Genomic DNA, 19,761 nt, shown 5'->3' with positions numbered 1-19,761 from the left:
GAGGAAGACAGGGGAGAGGAGAAACAGGTGGGACTTTGGAGGTCTTTGAAGAGAGTTTGACACAGGTTGGGGCAATTGAAACCCCAGGTCTCAGTCGTTGGAGCTGTTCCTTTCCTTTCTTTATTTTTTAGAGACAGGGTCTTGCTCTGCTGCCCAGGCTGGAGTGCAGAGGGTTGATCAGAGCTCACTGCGGCCTTGAGCTCCCGACCTCAAGCAATCCTCCTGCCTCAGCCTCCCAAAGCACTGGGATTATAGGTGTAAACCACTGCCCAGCCCAGGCGTGTTCTTTTCTGTTTACACTCACTTTCTAGATTCTCTCTCCGGTGTCATGGTTTAAATATCAACTGTTTGCCAATGCCCAGTGATAGGGTTTGGCTCTGTGTTGCCATCCAGATCTCACTTTGAGCTGTAATAATCCGCACGTGTCAAAGGCTGGACCAGGTGGAGATAATGGAATCATGGGGCTGGTTTTTTCCCACACTGTTCTCGTGATAGTGAGTGAGTTCTCATGAGACCTGATTTTCTTTTCTTTTTTTTTCTGGAATCTTGCTCTGTTGCTAGGCTGCAGTGCAGTGGTGCGATCTCAGCTCATTGCAATCTCCGCCTCCTGGGTTCAACTGATTCTCCTACCTCTGCCTCCCGAGTAGCTGGGATTACAGGTGCACACCACCATGCCCAGCTAATTTTTGTATTTTTAGTAGAGACAGGGTTTCACCATGTTGGCCAGGATGGTCTCGATCTCTTGATCTCATGATCTGCCTGCCTTGGCCTCCCAAAGTGCTAGGATTACAGGCATGAGCCACCGCGCCTGGCCTGACCTGATGGTTTTATAAGGGGCTTCCTCCTCTCGTCGGCACTTATTCTCTCACCTACCGCCCTGCGAAGAGGTGCCTTCTGCCATGGTTGTAAGTTTCCTGAGACCTCCCCAGCTATGCAGAACGGTGAGTCAATCAAACTGCTTTTCTTTATAAATAGCCCAGTCTCAGATATGTCTTTAATAGCAGCATGAGAACAGAGTAATATACCCAGTGTGGTAGACTGAATAATTACTTTCTCAAAATGTCCATGTCCTAATCCCCAGAACCTGTGAATATGTTACCTTATATGTCATAAAGGACTCTGCAGATATGACTAAGTTAAGAATTTAGCAGGGGGAGATTATGCTGGTGGGTTTGATGTAATAACAAGGGTCCTTATACGAGGGAGACAAGAAATAAGTGTCAATAGTAGGAGATGTGATGAGGAAATCAAGAGGTTGGGGTGATGCCAGGAAGGGGTCGTAAACCAAGCAATGTGGGTGATTGCTCTGAGCCCTGCCAGGCTGGAATCATGGTGACAGCTGGGCTGCCTTCCTTTCTGGAGGCTCTGGGGAGACTCTGCTTCCAGACTCACTCTTGTGGGCAGAATTCTGTTCCATGTGGTTGCAGGGTGGAGGGCCCTATCTGCATGCTGGATGTTGGCTGGGGCTGTTCTTAGCTTCTGGAGGGTGCCATGTTTCCTGATCCATGGCTCCCTTCATCTTCAAACCAGTGACAGAAGCTCAGGTCTCTCTCCTGCCTCTTCTCCAGTGAATCTCTCTACCTTCAGCTAGGAAAGGGCCTCTGTTTCTAAGGACTCAGGTGATTAGTAGGTTGGTGCTTTCAATGGCAAAAACTGCAATTACTTTTGCATCAAAATGATAGATTGGGCCCACCTGCATAATCCAGGCCCATCACCCCATCTCAAGATCCATGACCTTAGTCACATCTGCAAAGCCCCTTTGCTGCGTAAGATAACATACGCACAGGTTCTGGGGATTAGGATATGGACATCTTTGGGGAGCTATTCCTCTGCTCTCCTGTACGCCTTCTTGCCTCCCATGAGTTTAGTGGCATTTTCTTTCCTGCTGTCAGAAGGAATTGAGCTTCGAGCTCATAGTGGTCACCTGCTGGCCACCCTATTCTTCCATTATCCTAGCCATCATCCTGGCCAAATCCTCCTTTGAGATGGAGTCTCGATCTATCACCCCAGGCTGGAGTGCAGTGGTGCCATCTTGGCTCACTGCAACCTCTGCCTCCCGGGTTCAAGCAATTCTCATGCCTCAGCCTCCCAGGTAGCTGGGATTACAGGCATGCCACTAGGCCTGACTAATTTTTTTTTGTATTTTTAGTAGAGACGGGGTTTCACCATGTTGCCCAGGCTGGTCTTGAACTTCTGGCCTCAGGTGATCCACCTGCCTCAGCCTCCCAAAGTGCTGCGATTACAGGCGTGAGCCACCGTGCCTGGCCAAAGGCCTTTTTTTTTTTTTTTCTGAATAGCAAATAGTTTATTGGTAACTACATGGTTTCAATGGGAGTAATAAATTCACATGAACACGAGACAATAATCAAGTCAAAAGAATAAATGCTTACCAATCATCAGAAAATCTGTGGCCATTAGGACTGGCACGCAAAAACTCAAAATCACTCAGAGGCCAAATCTTAAAGAAGATTCGTCCTCTTATTAGTCCATATGGAATAGGTCCATAGTACCTGGAATCTGGAATCTGTAGAATTCTGTAGATTATCACCTTCTAACCAAACATGATCCACTGGCACATAACTATGGCTTTTAAAGAAATCTGATGGACTAGTGGTGAGGATTTGGTCTCCTTCCGATTACTCTTTTACAAATATTTGATTTTGGATCATTTGGGCTTTTTGCAATCACAGTGTCACCTCTTTGGATGCCATAAAAATGTACACTAAGATTTTCTGCAAAGACAATATCTGAATTTTGAATGGCAGGCTCCATTGATGGTCCAGAACACATGACAACACCTCTAACGTATTCAAAAGCACAATACAGCCATACTGAATAGCACAGCCAAGTCGAAAGGTTTTCCCCAGAACACCACAAAACATAGTTCTATGTAGACTCTGCCACCATTGGCCTTGGGCCCTAAAGAACCCTGAAGACCCTCAACCAGGACCCAGGTGCACCAAGGCCTTTTTATCTTGCTCTTTCAACTGTGGAATCTTTTCCCTTCTGGCCAGGGCTTCAGTTAAGCCCTTTGTGAGACTTTTTCTCCTGGCTGAGCCTTGGCAAAGGATGTTATTTCGTAAGCACCCCTGCCCGCAAACTGAGCTTTTCTCCTTTTCCTGCTGCTAACTCCCTGCCCCGCCAGTTGGAGCCCCACATCCCCATTCCCTCAGGAACATGACGAGTTCCCCTCTGCAATTCCCAGCCTGGCCCTACAACCAAGGGACGGTGGCTTGGATATGGCACCTCTTTGAGGAACTCCATCCGAGATGAGCATGCCGGACACTGTTGCTTGGATGGGACCCTCTTGGTTGGGCTGAGTTGCTGGGATCCTCGTATCCTGCTCTCCTTGCCAGATTCTTCCCTCCAGGTCTACACAGCACTCCAGTGCACCCAGCCCAACTCACATAGGGCAGTACAAGGCAAAGGAGAGCTTCCTTCCTCACCTTTCCCCATCTAAGGATTATCCCGGGCACTGGTGCCAGTGAATGGAACCGAGGAGTGATAGCATCTTACCTACTGCGATCTGACTAAGTTCAGCTGGAGGAGCCTCAGGTCAGAGCAGCCAAAGCCCTCCAGCATGCAGGCTCCTTTTATCCACAACCTCTCCCCACTGGTGACCTTATTTGTGGTCGGTCGCTCAAATTCTTCCTAAACTGCCCCTTTGGCCATTGGCCACTTGCCATGAGTAGTCCTGCATCTAGTCATTGCTTCCTTCCTTTGATGTAAGTGGGGACCTGGTTGCTAGGGTAACTGGGGTGGAACTATAGGTCTGGGGTCTTGACTTTGAACTCTGCTTAACTGGATTCTTGTTAGGTTCTTGGCTTGTTTCCCTTTTGTGGTTAGGAGAACCCTTCCACATTTCTGTCCTGGTTTCTCCATATTTTGTTGTTCTCTTTCTTTGGAGTCTGTCTGGCCTATACATTTTCTCTGGAATTTGCTAACTCAATGGCTTTTGTTTCTTGTAGCCAATGTTGCTCCCAAATTAAAAAAATCGATTTGGCAAGAACACGTAATGGATTGTGCTGTGTGCTCTGTACTGTCTCATGCCTGGAGGCCACCATGTTTGGCTGTTCCTCCTGCTAACACTGAGATTAAACTGTGGATTTGGTACCAGGAACGGTGGCTCATGTCTGTAATCCCAGCACTTTGGGAGGCTGAGGTGAGAGGATTGCTTGAGATCAGGAATTTGAGACCAGTCTGGCAACATGGTGAAACCCCATCTCTACAAACAAATTTTAAAAATTAGCTAGGTGTTCTGGTGTGCACCTATGGCCCCAGCTACACAGGAGGTTGAGGTGGGAGGATCATTTGAGTCTGGGCGATTGAGGCTGCCATGAGCTGTGATTGTGCTACTGTACTCCAGCCTGGGTAACAGAGTGAGACCCTGTCTCAACATAAAAAATAAAAAAATAAAAATAAACCCTGTGGATTTGGGAGGTGACATCTCCCCACCCCATTATAGCCTTCCCCATCATTTCATCTAATGGTTTCATCCATTGATAATCTCTGCCTAAATCATTTATTTCATCGTAGGTTGCAAAATTAAAGCCATCCTCATAGGGTTAAAGTGAATTCTGGACAGAAATATTATTGTAATTAAGCATTAACCATGCTGCGCTTTGGTCCGCTTCCTTGTAACTGAACGTCAGAAGCACTAGATACTGACCATTTACATCCCCATTGTTCCTATGGGATCTCTGACATTAGAATCATAAGGCTTTTGGCCAGGCGTGGTGACTCACACCTGTAATCCTAGCACTTTGGGAAGCCGATGCAGGCAGATCATCTGAGCTCAGGCGTTCAAGACCAGCCTGAGTAACATGGTGAAATCCAGTCTCTACAAAAAAATACAAAAATTAGCTGGGTGTGGTGGTATGTGCCTGTAGTCCCAGCACTCAGAAGGCTGAGGTAGGAGGATTACTTGAGCCTGGAGATGGAGGTTGCAGTGAGCCAAGATCACACTGCTGCACTCCAGCCTGGGTGACACAGCTAGACCCTGCCAAAATCATAAGGCTTCTGTTTAAGAATTGCTTAAGATGTTCTTCTGATCCTGAGTTCCAACAGAACAGCTGATGGCAACCAGTTTGAAGACCCCAACAGAGGCACTGAGTCAGCAGTACTGTGAGAACACAGTTTCTTCCTCTCCCTGTCCCGTGACTTCACGCTGCACTCTTCAACCAATCAACGATCTCCACACTTTGGCCCACTCCCAAACCCTTAAAAATTCTAGCCCCCAACTCTTCAGGGAGGCAGATTTGAGGTTTCCCCCATCTCTGCATTTGGCAGCCCTACAACTAAACCTCTTTGTCTGTTGCAACCTGGTGTCTCAGTCAATTGACTTGCTGTGTGCATTGGGCAAGAAACCTATTACGGCTACAAAATGATGATGTTTCTAATTTGTCATCTTTTAAACATGTATTAAATGGAATTCTTCCATAAAAAAAGAATAAAATTTCCTCATCAGTTATGGCTGCTCTTTTCATACTGAAATACAATTTGTATAAGAAAGGCTGGGTTTAATTATTGCCTATTCAGGGCCATTTGTTGCCAATTTTCTGAGAAAGGGTTGGTGCCCTAGCTACTTCCAGTAGTGACCCATGACTTCATGTTTCTCGATTACTGTGAACTTTTTATTCTCTTTGCTCTTAATGAATTTAAATGTCTCCTGAGTGCTGAGAAGACATTGATAAGAAAGACTGAAATGGTCCCGTTCTGTCTTTGTGTGGCTTTGAGCAGCTCACCTTGTTCTTTATGGTCTTTCTCATCATATACATTTCACTTGGCACGTGTTGTAAACTGCCCTTCATTTTTCTTTTGTTTCTTTTTTTTTTTTTTTTGAGATGGAGTCTCGCTTTGTTGCCCAGGCTGGAGTACAGTGGTGAAATCTTGGCTCACTGCAACCTCCGCCTCCCAGGCTCAAGTAATTCTCCTGCCTCAGCCTCCTGGGTAGCTGGGATTACAGGCACCCGCCACCAAGCCCAGCTAATTTTTTGTAGTTTTAGTAGAGGTGGAGTTTCATCATGTAGGCCAGGCTGGTCTCGAACTCCTGATCTCAAGTGATCTGCCTGCCTCGGCCTCCCAAAGTGCTGGGATTACCGGTATGAGCCACCAAGCCCGGCCCTTCATTTTTCTTTAAGGGATTTAGGGCTATGTGTTCCAGTTCCTCCAGCCAAGCCCCATGAGGATGGGGGCAGCGTCTTACAGTTTCCTCTTCCTTGTTTCCTTCCTATGTATCTAGTGCAAGTTTGGGTATCCAGAAGGCCCCGGTAATAGTTGTAGATTGAGTAGATGTGTAATTAAAGTGGTCATTCTTTCATTAAATGTTTTTTATTATTTAAAAAACTTTCTAAAATTATTCTTGCTTTTTCTTCTCATGCTTGTTTCCTGTATTCCTCCATTTTTCGACATCTTCATATATACTTCTTTTGCCTGCGTCCTGGACAAGAGTAGTGGTGCATTCCAACACCTAATCTGTGACACCAGCTGACTGTCCTGCAATTTAAGTCAAGTCTGGCACTGATTATCTGGAATTTGTGTAGATTCCACAATTTAAAGAGCAAGGTCGTCACCAAGTCCACCCTTCTTTCAGACTCCAGCCATACATGGGGTCCCCAGGCTACCTACACCTCTGTCCGACTTGGTTACAAACTTGGGAGTTTCCATGATTTTCCTTCAGTTTTGATAATTTACAGAATAACTCACAGAACTCAGAAAAATGCTCTACTTACAATCACCATTTTATTATAAAGAATACAAATGAAGAGCCAGATAAAGCGATATGTATGGTAGCAAGCACTGGAAGGGTCCAGAGCTCAGGAGCCTTCGTCCCTGTGGAATCAGGATGCTCTACCTTCCTAGTACATTGGAATGTTCACCAACCAGGAAGCTCCCCAAGCCTCACTGTCCAGAGTTTTTATTGGGGTTTCTTTACATAGACATCATTGCTTAAATCATTGGCCATGTTAAAATTGAACTCAATTTCCAGCCCCATCACCTCCTTGGAGATCGGGGATGGGATGGGACTGAAAATTCTAATGCTCTAATCACACGCTTGGTCTTTCTGGCTTGGTCAACTCCTCCCTTGAAACTAAGGGTCCACCATGGGTAACCTTGTTAGCATAAACCAAGGGATGGGTGAAAAGGTCTTGTTATGAGTGCAAAAGACACTCCTATCAGGAAACAGTAGAGTTTTTGAAGCTGTGTGCTAGGAACTAGGCACAAAAGCCAGACACATTCTTTATTATATCACAACTGGTGTATGCAGCAGTGATAAAACTTTGAGTGTATGTGAGGTTAAAGCACTTAGACCTTCAAGTATCTTTAAGGCTAAAGCCCAAAGAAAAAGTCTTTTGATTTGGCAAGAGGATACTCCTGGGTTGGGGGAGAAAGGCAGGCTCAGAAGGAAAAGACAACAGCCTCATATATATATGGCAACAGTTATAATCTGAGCCTTTGGAGAGCTTGAAGGTCTAATGAAAGGGTTGACTGGCTGCTGAAATAGAAGACCTCTGTGTCAGCAGGGGCAGGAAGGGTTTTGTATACAGAGGAAACAGACAGGACGTGGATGAGTTGGAAGCTCCGAGAGCAAGATCACAGAGTTATGAGAACCAAGGGGCAAGTAAAGGGCTTTGCTTTGAAGACACAAAGGATTCCTTTTTTAGACTAGAAGGAAAAAGGAGGAGCTAATTGGAAAAATGCAAGAAAAAATACAAGTTGACAGAAATATGATGCACACAAAGTGGATGAGAGCAACTATTTTTAAAGGCAGGCAGCCTGCAGAGAGGGAGTTCAGCAAGGCAATACTTTATGAAAGGGCTTGCAGTCTTGATTGATTTCAAGGAGTTCAAGAAGCAAGGGAAGGAGGAGTAGGGACCATCAAAAGAAGAATGGATATGAGTGACTCTTTCTCATGGTGAGCCGAGTCTTTGAAAGTGATTGCCAGATGACCTCTAGAAGTTTCTTCTAGAGTTGTTATTCAGGATTCTATGGCTTCTGGATGAGAACATCTCATTGACAATAGGATGGATCCTAGCTCTACAACTTCCTAGCGTCTGCATTGTCTAAAAAGAAAAACATATACGTGGGAGAGCAATGTCTCCTAACAGTTACAACCATTGCTTAAAAGAGTTAGGGGGAAAAAAGGGGGCACCTGTATCTGGGAAGGTAACTATTGCCAGAGACAATTTTTTGGTACTTATTTATAATGCAGATCTTAATAATTAGAGCTAACTCCATGGTTGGCTTGGCCACCTCTTCCCTACATTCCACTCAGGGTTGGGGTGTAGGGTTCCTCTACTGCAAGGGTTCTCACCTAGGGCAGAAGACAAATGATAAAGTCTCAAGACACTTTTAATTGTCACAACTGGGTAGTGTCTAGTGGGTAGAGGCCAGAGATGCTGCCAACATCCTACAATGCACAGGACAGCCTTCAAACAAAGAGTAGCACTAAATGTGAGGAAGTATCAAAGTTGAGAAATCCTGCTTTAAAGAAAATACCTGGAGGAAGGATATCCTGGCGGAATATACCAGGTATATCTTGGTAGGTAGGGAGGGCTTTTGAGAGGTGTGGCAGACATCCTTGGGTGGCCAGTGCAACCCACGTCCACAGTCATCTTTGTAGCCACCTTCAAATTATAGGTAACCACGTGACATTTCTGAGCAATGAAATGGAAGATAATTTGCTGGATAAAGCTTCTAATAAAATCACTGTGTTCTTGACCCTTGGGTATCTTTTCCTTCTTGCTTCCTGGAAAGCGAACTTGCCATCTGGAGGTACAGTGGCCGCTTTCAGGGCCATGAGTACTCAAATCAACAGCTAAAGAGGGTGGAGCCAAAAGCCAAAGGCAGAAAGATCTGTGAACCCAGGGGAACGTTTGACAATGTCTGAAGATTTTGGTTGTCGCTGGAGAGGAAGGCTAGTGGTATCTACTGGGTAGAGATTAGGGATGCTGCTCAGCACCCTACAGTGCATGAATCCGGGGTTACCTGCCTGAGGATCACTTGTAGTGGGGGCTTAGGGTGCTGACCAGTTGTTTAAGCTCCTGTGAGCTGGGTTTTCTGTTATTTGTGGCTGAGTTAATTTCAAGTTGCTACAGTAGGCAAAGTTCTTTGATTCAAGCCTGTTACAGGGCTATTTCCAGACAACGCCTCCTTTAGATGACTTTTACCGGCACTTTCCAGGGTGATATTGGGTTTCCAGTCTCATCCTTGAAGCAGAGAGAGTATGACCATTCCTTTGCTTCTTTTGCCAGAACATGCCAACACCAACGGTCCCCTCCACCCACGTCGCCAGTGGGTTCGGCTGGGTCCAAGATCACAGGCCTGAATAAGAGGTTAGAAGGCATTAGGAGATTCCGAAAACCAGTGACTTCAGAATTTGGGGTCCATCCTATAATACTTTCAGCAATAAGGCAATGCATTCTTATAGCTTAGATGTCAGCAACTCAAATTTACTAATAGGGTTCAACGTAACTTCCTAGAGGCCGCGTGCAGTGGCTCATGCCTGTAATCCCAGCACTTTGGGAAGCTGAAGTGGGAGAATCACTTGAGCACCAGGAGTTCGAGAACATCCTGGCCAACATGGAGAAACCCCATCTCTACTAAAAATACAAAAATTAGCTGGGCATGGTGGCGGGCACCTGTAGTCACAGCTACTTGGAAGGCTGAGGCAGGAGAATCAGCTTGAACCTGGGAGGCAGAGGTTGCAGTGAGCCGAGATTGTGCCACTGCACTCCAGCCTGGGTGACAGAGTGAGGCTCTGTCTTCAAAAACCAAAACCAAAACCAAAGTAACTTCCTAGAATTACATCGTATTTGCCAAAAGTGTTTTGAAAGCTGTTAATTGCTATACTTGTGAAGACATAATGAAGGCATAATCTAAATTTCTCCTCCTTGCTATGTCAGCTAAAATATGATACATAATTTAATCAAATATAATGTTGCCAAGAACCCAGGGTAGGCAACCCACCGGGGGTCTCCTTCTCTCTTACTTCTCTATTCTTTTTCAGTGCTCCTTTATTTTCTCTTTCCTTTCCTCTGGTTTCCATTGTTTTTGTCCCTTGCTGGTGGCCCTAAGCAGATGGATACGGTTTCTTACTATTCTTGAAGGTCTGAAAGAGGAGATAAACCCTAATCCAGTAAAAACCCTGCAGGATAAATTGGCCTGTGAATGATAGCATTACTTCTCAGGGACACACTTCCAACTCTAACACCTCTTAGATGAAAGCAACTCAGGGACCTGATATCTTGAACCTTCCTTCTGTATTTTTTTCTGAACAGCATTTTCTCCTGCCTCCTTAGGTTTTATCCCCAGAGACTGTGAGAAGTTCTGTTGGCTAGCACTTTCCCCCTCTCACACAAGGAATGAATCGTGACCCCAGCAGAGGAAAATCCAGGTCGCTGAGACAGTGTTCAAGGGAGTCAGGTTAAGAAAAGGATGGGGCTAGGGTGAGGGCACCTGGTTTTCTGCAACTGGCTCAGTAGGAACTTCCTCACGGTCTCATCTTCAAAGTTGTAATTGACCTTCCAGAAGATGCAGAGCTGCCGATATTGTGTGACCAGCTCCAGGACTGTCCGGAAACCTTCTGCAGTGTCAAAATCTGGCGCTCCACTCCCCTGCTCCCAGGCATAGACGGTGAGCAGCTCCAAGGCATACTTTGGGGGCAAAGACCCCTTTGGCTTCAGTTTCCTTTTACACTAGGGAAGAGTGGGAACATCAGATGAACTGGTTAGCCTAGGAGCTCAGTGAGAGCCACACAGGGACCACAGCAGGGCAACTGAGTCACGATGTCATGCTGGTGTGCTCACACTCTGCAGCTTGGATATCTAAACTTCATAGCCTTACAGGAGTCCACCTGGTAGCTGGTAGGCAGCACACCTGAGTTTCTTTGTTGTGCCTTTGACCATATATGCCTTCCTAGGACAATAATACAGCTACGGTTGACTAGAAACCCACTGCATGCCAACTATGGGCCCAGGCATTCACCCACATCATTCCTAATCTTCGCCACAACCCAGGCAGCATGACCTGCATTTTAGATGAAGACTTTGAGGCTGCGGGAAGTGGAGTGACTCACTCAAGGTCATGTCACAGCCCCGAGTCTTCTGACACGCCATGCCAGCTCTCTGATTTTCCGGGATGAAAACCACAGAGTTTGGTCTTGGTTTCACGTTTCAGGGAGCTGGTCACAGAGAGGAGGCATCTCAGGAAGAGGTGGTATGTGCTTGATGTTTACTGTCACGAGAATATTCAGAAGCTACCTTGTGTGCAAGTGCGGGGAGACTGACCAATATAGAAAATGCAGCCCTGGTTCCACCTACAGCTTCAACCTGCCTTCTGAGAGACAGTGTGTGCGCCGGGAAGCAGAAAAGCCCCACTGGCAACGTGTGGGCGTGTAAATCCCAGCTTCCACCCACCCTCTGTAGGCAAGGTCACTTGGATTCCTGCAGAATTCTTTGGCTAGTGCGAGGGCAAAGAAAATCACACGTAGCAGCTTTGGTGGCCAGAAGCCATCAACGCCTGACCCAAATGAATAGGGTTAGTGATGGGAAGGTCGTAAAGATACCCAGTGGGAAGATTCTCCAAAGTGGCTCAGCCCTCAGCATGGGAGATTGTGGGCAACAGGGCTCAATGTTCATGGCTTACTGGTAAAAATAATAACCCCATGGTCAGAACAAGGACCGTCCTTACCTCTTTGTACCAGTGCTTCACCAGGCGAATTAAGTCCTTCAGTTTGGTGGGCCGGGAGCGAATGAAGTTTTGCTGCAGCACCGTGAAACAGGTAGAAAACTCTCCTCCCGGGAAGTCTGAGGATTTATACAGATCAAGGAGCCCTGCATAAACCTCAGGGCTGGGTGTGGAGCCAGAGCTCAGCTGACCTGCCATGAGGGAGAGATTGACATCCTGCTTTAATATGCACAGTAAATAACAGATTACAAAACATTTTTGACAAATACGATTTAATTCTGGGAAATTACTTTGAATAGTGTTAGTGTATTTGAAAGACTGATGTCTAAGATGTAGGGAGCATCTCCAGAATAATGAGCTATGTAAAAAATTATGTGGTCTACATGGGTGCCGGTGGTATTATTAAAGTATCATCTAGACTTACACTAACAGAGCAGCCACCAGCCAATGTGGCCATTTGCACTCACATTCATTAAAGGGAATGAAAATTAAAAATTTAGTTCCTCAGTTGCTGTAGCCACATGTCAAGCTCTCAGTAGTTGTAGAACCCAGACATAGAACATTTTCATGATCACAGAAAGATCTTTGGGACAACACTGATCTGGAGTTTGTGAACTATGGCCCCTGGGGCTAAATCTGGTGCACTGCTTCTTGTTTTTTGTTTGTTTTTGTTTTTTTGCTTTTTTTGAGACAGTGTTTTGCTCTGTTGCCCAGATTGGAATGCAGTGGCATGATCACAGCTCACTGCAGCCTCGCTCTCCTGGGCTCAAGCAATCCTGCCACCTCAGCCTCCTGGGCATCTGGGACTATAGGCGTGTGCCGTGTACCACCATGCCTGGCTAATTTTGTTTGTTTGTTTATTTATTTATTTATTTTTGGGACAAAGTCTCACTATGTTGCCCAGGCTGGTCTCAAACTCCTGGGTCAAGCAGTCTTCCTGTCTTGGCCTCTCAAGGTACTGGGATTACAGGTGTGAGCCTCTATGCCCAGCCCAACTACTGGTTTTGTTTGTGTGTTTGTTTGTTTGTTTTCAGACAGAGCCTCACTCTGTTACCCAGGCTGGAGTGCGGTGGTGCAATCTTGCACTGCCACCTCCGTCTCCCGGGTTCAAGCAATTCTCCTGCCTCAGCCTCCCCGAGTAGCTGGGATTACAGGCACACACCACCATGCTTGGAAATAAGAAGTGGGACCAAAATCGTATACAAGTGTAAAGTATTACTGCCACGATTAATGCCACTTGCTGGGGCCAGGAACCCATGAGTAGCACATGCTTTCACAGCCCATCATTGAGTCCCGTGGCTCTCCTTCCACCCTCTGTCCACTATAACTTCCAGGATCCAGAATCTTCTTCCTCCAGAAGCTAAGGTCTGGGGAGCCTTACCCAGAGCGTTAAAGGCAGGAAGCACATCAAAGCTGACACTTTCGTTGAGGACTTTGGATTTCAGAGAGAAACTCAGCACCCTGGGAGCCTTCCACATGGGAGGCTCAAAGCTGACCTCAAGCTCCTCCTTCTTCTCCCTCCAAAAGGTTTCCAGCTGTTCATGGATTTCCTTGATGATTCTGTACCGCTCGTTTTTTTGGGAGGTGTAGCTTTTCAGCGAGTTATGGAACACGACGAGGTTGGCATCAGAGCCAGTCTTCAGAGCGGTGCCTTTGGCGGTTGATCCTCCCTAAGGAAGAAAGGAAGGTTGAGATCCAGAATTTCCTAGACCGAGGAGTCCCCTGCCCCCATGGGCTGGCACCAGTTGGGCTAACTGATGTGGTTTCCAAGGCCAAGTTCTGCGTTAGGGTCCAGTGAGGGCTGAGTCCAAAGCAAAGGGTTTTGTTTTACAAACTAGTAGATAATGCAGTTATTAAATCATACAGTTCCAAAGGCAATTATTTTCCTGCCTTTCATACACAAACAACTGATGGGCTAGTTACAAGTTACCTGCTTCTCAGGTCAATTTCCTAAAGATTTTGCCTAAAGACATATTTAGCTTTATTTGGATTCCTGTAACCAAACAAATCGAGTGGAATGCAACCATTATGGTGAAAGTGCTCATCTGTTCTTTGATGTGTGTTTTCTCCTGCAGGTCTGGGGAGCACCGGGTTCATAAACTTTCTGCAAAGGGCCAGATAGTAGGCATTTTAGGCTTTGTGGGCTATTTATGTCTCTGCCATTAAGGCTTCTCCCTTCCCTTCCTGCTCCTTCTCCTCCATTTAGTTTCTGTAGAGAAAAATGTTTTATTTTATCCATGGGTGTTAAATGCCTGATTATATGGGTTAAGGAGGTGAGGAAAGGTTGTGTTCTATTTCCTGTATGCAGATCCCCAATTCATCCCTGTTCCAGTCCCCTTCATTCATGCAGCCCACCTTTGTCTTTAAGAGTTGGGCTTCAGCAGCTCCTCTCAGACTATAGCCCCCTCCTCATAATCTCTAGGTGTCACCTTCCTCTGGCCTTAGCAGAGAAACCTTCAACCAACTCCGGGAAGATGGAAAGCAATGTCTTATCTGCCCATGGCTCTTTTTTCTTCTTTAATGTGTCATATACCTTTTCTTTTTCACTGACTATATCATGTGAATGGGGTCTCAGGAAGGAGAGGAGAAAGCACATGCTTTGACAATTCTAACACTGATCAGAAACTCAGTCCTGTTTTCACTCCAGTGACCTTCAATGAGACAGTTCACTCATTGCCCTGGGGCTATTGGTGCCTCTCTCTAGATGTACAGATTTGTTCTGGCATCACCAAAGATGTTTACGCAGACATAATAACATTTTCCTCTCTCCCTTCTTGTGACCATGGGAACACGTTTATCTGGTCTTGTGACCAGTAAACAGAGAGAAACATGTCAGCCCCATGGCCTTTGAGCCACAGACAAGGATGACCGAAGCCTCTGAGTCTCTAGCTCAGCTGATGGGGCAAGTTGGGCTCCAGTCACTCAAAGGAGAAGGAGATTCTAAGCTCCTTAGAATCTGCAGTGGGTTCAATGGTGGACCTGTAAAAATACATCCTCTGGGGGCCTGTGGATGTGCCCTTATCTGGAAAAAGGGTCTTTGCAGATGTAACTGAGTTAAGGATCTGGAGATGAGATCATTCTGGATCAGGCTGCGTCCTAAATCCAATGACAAGTGTTCTTAGAAAAGAAGAGAAGGAGGTTGACACAGAAGAAAAGGTGTGATGACAGAGGCAGAGACGGGAGTGATGTGTCTCCACGCCCAAGAGCCCCAAGGATGGCCAGCAGCTCCAAGAAAAACAATACAGAATCCAAGTTGTGTTGTTAACGACCTAGGCAGTCTATCCACAGCCCCCACTGAAAACTAGTGTCCTAGTTCCCTTAACTCCCGCTTCCCTTCCTCGTTTCTGAAGGTATATGGATCCTGGAGAGCTACAATGCACACTTAGCTCCCTTCCAGGAATGCCCAATGTTCCATCATTCCAACAAGACATGAGAAAGGCCAGTGCTCACCTGGACAATCTGGATCTTGGCAGTTGATTGTCGGAAGCAATTTTCTTTAAGGAATGTACAGATGATGTCAACAGCACTATCGATCTGCTCTAGGAAGAATTTGTTGGGCTGAAGAAACTCTTTGATGAACTTATCCAGAAGATGGCCTGGGGTCGTGAAGAGTGGTGCTGGCTGGGGAAGGAAGGAAGACCCCAAGTGTGAGTGGCCCCTGTAAGTCCATCCGAGGCTTCCTTTCCTGCCTATACTGGGCCCCCTACCCTTTCTCTCCCAACTGCCCTCCAGCTCGTGGCCTGGCATCTTTTCCATCTTTTGTCCTTGCATGAATACATCCCAAGAAGACACCTGAGAGTTTGGGGTGGCATGCAAACCCCCCACAGAAACAAAAACAGTCCTAGTTGCCCCTCCTTCCCCCAGGAGAGATCTGGATCCTTGTCCAGACAGATCTGTCGTGTTCCTAACTCCAAACTCCTTTTTCCTTGCCCAGTTTGAGCATCACCTCCTAATGACCTATGGCTTTTTGCTTTAACTACACCTCTGGTCCTTCCCTGTTTTCCCATTTGCTGTAGGTATTGGAGATTGCTGATGACCACATCCATTCCTTTCTTAAGGTTGTATCAGCCTGTGTTAAACACGCCATGTGCGGGTGTGTTGGTTTCCAAGGGCTGCCATAACAAGTGACCACAACTAGATGTCTTAAAACAACAGAAGTTTCTTCTCTTCCAGTTCTGGAGGCCAACAGTTCAAAGTCCAGGTTTTGGCACAGCTGTGCTCCCTCTGAAGCACACATGGTTAAGGCTCTAGAGATGAGAGGATTATTCTGCATTACCTGGATTGGCCTGATGTCATCACAAGGGTCTTTTCCCTCTTAATTTTAATTTTTAATTGAATTAATTAATAAATTTTTTTCTCCACTTTTACTTTAGGTTCTAGGAGATACATGCATGGGTTTTTACATGGGTAAATTGCATGTTGCTGAGGCTTGGTGTATGAGTGATCCCATCACCTAGGTAGTGAGCATAGAACCCAATAGGTAGCCTTCCAACCCATGATTCTAACCCATGTTTTTTCAGAAACAGTGTCTCGCTCTGTCACCCAAACTGGAGGGCAGGGGTGCCATTATAGCTCACTGCAGTCTCCAATTCCTGGGCTCAAGGGATTCTCCAGCCTTAGTCTCCTGAGTAGCTGGGACCACAGGTTTGTGCCATCACGCCTAGCTTTTTTTTTTTTTTTTTTTTTTTTTTTTTTAAGAGATGGGAGTCTCACTAGGTTCCGCAGGCTGGTCTCAAATTTCCGGTCTCAAGCAATCCTCCCACCTCAGCCTCCCAAAGTGCTGTGATTACAGGCATGAGCCACTGTGCTTGTAAGGACAAGAGTACTTATAAGACAGAGGCAGGAGGGTTAGGGTTGGAGGAGGTGATGTGATGTTGGAAGTAGAGAGAGGGGCTGGAAAATGCTATGCTGTTGGCTTTGAAGAAGGAGTAAGGGGCCATAGGCCAAGAAATTTGGACAGCCTCAAGGAGCTTGAAAAGGTGAGGAAACATATATATTGTTTTTTTTTTTTTGTTTGGTACAAAAGTAATTTTGAGAGAGGGTCTTGCTCTGTCACCCAGGCTGAATGCAGTGGCACAATCATGGCTCACTGCAACCTTGATCTCCCTTGCTCAAGTGATCCTCCTGCCTCAGCCTCCCAACTAGCTGGAACTACAGGTGTACACCACTGTACCTGGCTAATTTATTTATTTATTTTTGTAGAGACGGGGTATTGTTATGTTGCTCAGGCTGGTCTCAAACTCCTGTTCTCAAGCGATCCTCCCCCCTCAGCCTCCCAAAGTGTTGGGATTACAGGTGTGAGCCACTATGCCTGGCTCAAATTCATGTGTTTTAAGCCACTAAGTTTAGGGCATTTTTTAAAAACAGCAGTAAGAGGCAACTAATTCAGTGTTCTATACAAATGTTGTACTTTTGCTGGCAACACAGACAAGATGGGCTAGCTCACCTGGAGGTGGGGAAGGGCATTCAGCTTGAAAGTTGAAGGTCAACCTTGGTTGTTCTTAGATGTTGTAAGTTGGCCTCATAGTTGCTGAGGATGATGCCTATTGAAGGTAAATTCATTGCCAACACTGCTCCTTCCACAGGACAGAATATTTGTGGTGTGTGAGTGCATATATGTGCGTGGTGTGAGTGCGTGTGTATGCATGCGTATGAGTGCATGTGGGTGCATGTATGTGCATGTGTGTGAGTGCATGTGTGTGTATGCATGTACATGTGTGCATGTGTATGTGTACATGAGCCCTCCAACGTTTGGACCTCCTTATGCAGTGGTTCCTGGGCCTAATTGTCTTCAAAAACTGTAGAGACAGGGATGGTCTCACAGTTCTCAAAATAGAAGTTGATGGGATAGCAGAATAAAAACAGCCACAGTGAATATCAAAAGATAGTTTAGGAGATGTTTGGAACTAAATGCCACATGTGCTTCTGGGTTGGAAAAGAATGTCCTATGAAGGACATTCTTGGCATGATTGTCAAAATCATCCCAATGGCTGTATTGGGACAATAACATATGACTCCTAATCTCCTGAATTTGATCATGGCATAGACGTTATTGAAGAGAATATTCTTGTTTTCAGAGATCCCTGTGAAAGTGTTTAAGGGTAAGGAGATATCTGGCAGTCTACTCTCAAAGGGCTCAGTATAAACAACAACTATAACAATGGGCCAGGCGAGGTGGCTCACGCTTGTAATCCCATAACTTTGGGAGGCCAGGGTGGGAGGATCACTTGAGTCCAGGAGTTTGAGACCAGCCTGGCCAATGTAGCGAGATGTAGCCCCATCTCTTAAAAAAAAAAAAAAAAGATTAAAAACAACGATAACAACAACAACAATAATAACGTGTGCACACACAAACTGTAACATAGCAAATGTTGCATATGGGTGCATCTATGTGAGGGGCTCACAGGAGTTTACTGAACCATTTTTCTAACTTTTTAAATGTTTCAAAGCTTCAGAATAAGTTGTCAGGTTGGGGGGATAACTTTTTGAAAAAATCTGTCTGAAGAAGCCAGGAAAATTGGGGTCAGGGAGCAAAGACCAGGGGTCCAGTGAAAGTAGGGGTTAGGGTGGGCACAGGGGTGACTGCTCAGAGTGTCCTGATCCTTCTGAGTCCAGTTAGGGAAGTTCCTCATTCATAGACTCCCCACCCTCTGTGAAGTTTGCTAAACTAATTTACATCTTCATTGACATGCCAGATTGTTGCTCAGTTAGCCTTCACATTTCTGGGCAAATGGGATGTAGATTCTGCCTCCCATAACTTGGATACAAATAAATCTGTCTGTGAAGTGTGGAATTTGGTTGGCCCCACTGGCCTCAATTAATACAGTTGTCCCCAGTGTGGTTCCCAGAAAAGCCGAGAGGGCTCAGTGGTCTAATCTGGGAAGGTTCTTCTTGATGGCTTTTCTCTAATAAGCACTGAGCATGCAGGGGAGTTTGTGTTGATAGATTTACTTCTCCTTTTGGGGATGGGAGGGGGAAGTCCAGTGCACCTGTTTCACTGCTGGTGCCTTAATTGGTTCTCTTGTTTTGGCCCCACTTCCCGCTTTTGCCCCCGGCACCTGCCTGAATGGAGCTCAGAACCTGTCCTGGCATCCACAGGCCTGACTGCCACCCCCTTCTCTGAGCAATGCTCTGTTTCATGTCTCCACCTGCTCACCAGCTTTCTCTCTTGCAAAAATTAATTGAGATCTCACATCTGTGGGTATCCCGCTTTCTCTTTGTTCCATTTTGCACTTCATAGTCATTGCCTTGATGGTGTGCGATGGGTTGAACTGTGTCCCCCTAAAAGATGCTGGGGTTCCAACCTATAGTATCAATGAATGTGCATTACCTGGAAATAGTGTCTTTTCAAATGGGATCTCATGAAGATTAGGTCATTATGGTGGGCCCTAATTCAGTATGACTGTTGTTCTTAGAAGAAGAGGATACGATAAGACAGACATGCACAGAGGGAAGATGATAAGAAGACACGTAGGGAGAAGGCCAAATGACCACAGGGGCAGCGGCTGGAGTGATGCAGCCACAAGCCAAGGACTGCTGGCAACCACCAGAAGCTGCAGGAAGCCTGGAAGAATTCTTTCCTAGGGCCTGCAGAGAGCATGGCTCTGCCAACACCCTGATTTTGAACTTGTAATAGCCAGAATGGTGAGAGAATAAATTTCTGTGGCTTTAAGCCATCTGTTTTGTGGAACTTTGTAACAGCAGCACAGGAAACGTATACAGAGTACTCTCAGATAAGGCTTAGCCTAGGTGTCAGGAAGACCTTCCTGCAGCATGAAACACCCTGCATTTGGAAAACCCTCTTACCAGAACATTCCAAGATGGTGCAGGTAACTCATTATCCAGGTTGGGAGAAGTCAGCCAGGTTTGAGCTTCTTTTTTCAGCCATTGCCAGCATCTTTTATCTCCACTCACATTATTGGTTGGGTCGGTTGGATCCAAGATTACTGGCCTGTGTATTCCATTAGATTAAAAAAAACGTCAGTTGAGCTGCTTATGGGAGGCAAAATCTGTTTTGGGGAAAGAGGCCTGGAGTGGGAATCTGGCAACTTGAATTTGGATTCCTGCGGCTCC

The 19,761-nt window shown here is 46.0% G+C and overlaps 2 protein-coding genes and 1 pseudogene across 2 annotated transcripts in view; all 3 read right to left on the bottom strand.

The window, feature by feature from the left end:
• The window catches only part of CFAP73 (cilia and flagella associated protein 73), a 198,874-nt gene that overhangs the window by 135,444 nt on the left and 43,669 nt on the right, over positions 1-19,761 (bottom strand). The window lies entirely within an intron of this gene.
• LOC126931523 (mitochondrial inner membrane protease subunit 1-like) lies at positions 2,287-4,138 on the bottom strand (annotated as a pseudogene).
• The window catches only part of OAS2 (2'-5'-oligoadenylate synthetase 2), a 33,302-nt gene continuing 20,260 nt past the window's right edge, over positions 6,720-19,761 (bottom strand). Inside the window, exons 5-10 of the mRNA XM_050749725.1 lie at positions 19,495-19,639; positions 15,139-15,309; positions 13,070-13,358; positions 11,692-11,879; positions 10,459-10,697; positions 6,720-9,324 (exon numbers count right to left, since the gene is read on the bottom strand). Of these exons, the coding sequence (XP_050605682.1) occupies positions 9,156-9,324; positions 10,459-10,697; positions 11,692-11,879; positions 13,070-13,358; positions 15,139-15,309; positions 19,495-19,639 (1,201 nt within the window). The 3' untranslated portion in view covers positions 6,720-9,155. The remainder of the gene's footprint in view (positions 9,325-10,458; positions 10,698-11,691; positions 11,880-13,069; positions 13,359-15,138; positions 15,310-19,494; positions 19,640-19,761) is intronic.

The sequence above is a fragment of the Macaca thibetana genome, chromosome 11 (assembly GCF_024542745.1).
Source record: "Macaca thibetana thibetana isolate TM-01 chromosome 11, ASM2454274v1, whole genome shotgun sequence".
Classification (NCBI taxonomy): Eukaryota; Metazoa; Chordata; class Mammalia; order Primates; family Cercopithecidae; genus Macaca; species Macaca thibetana.
This window is presented reverse-complemented; position numbering and strand designations above follow the sequence as displayed.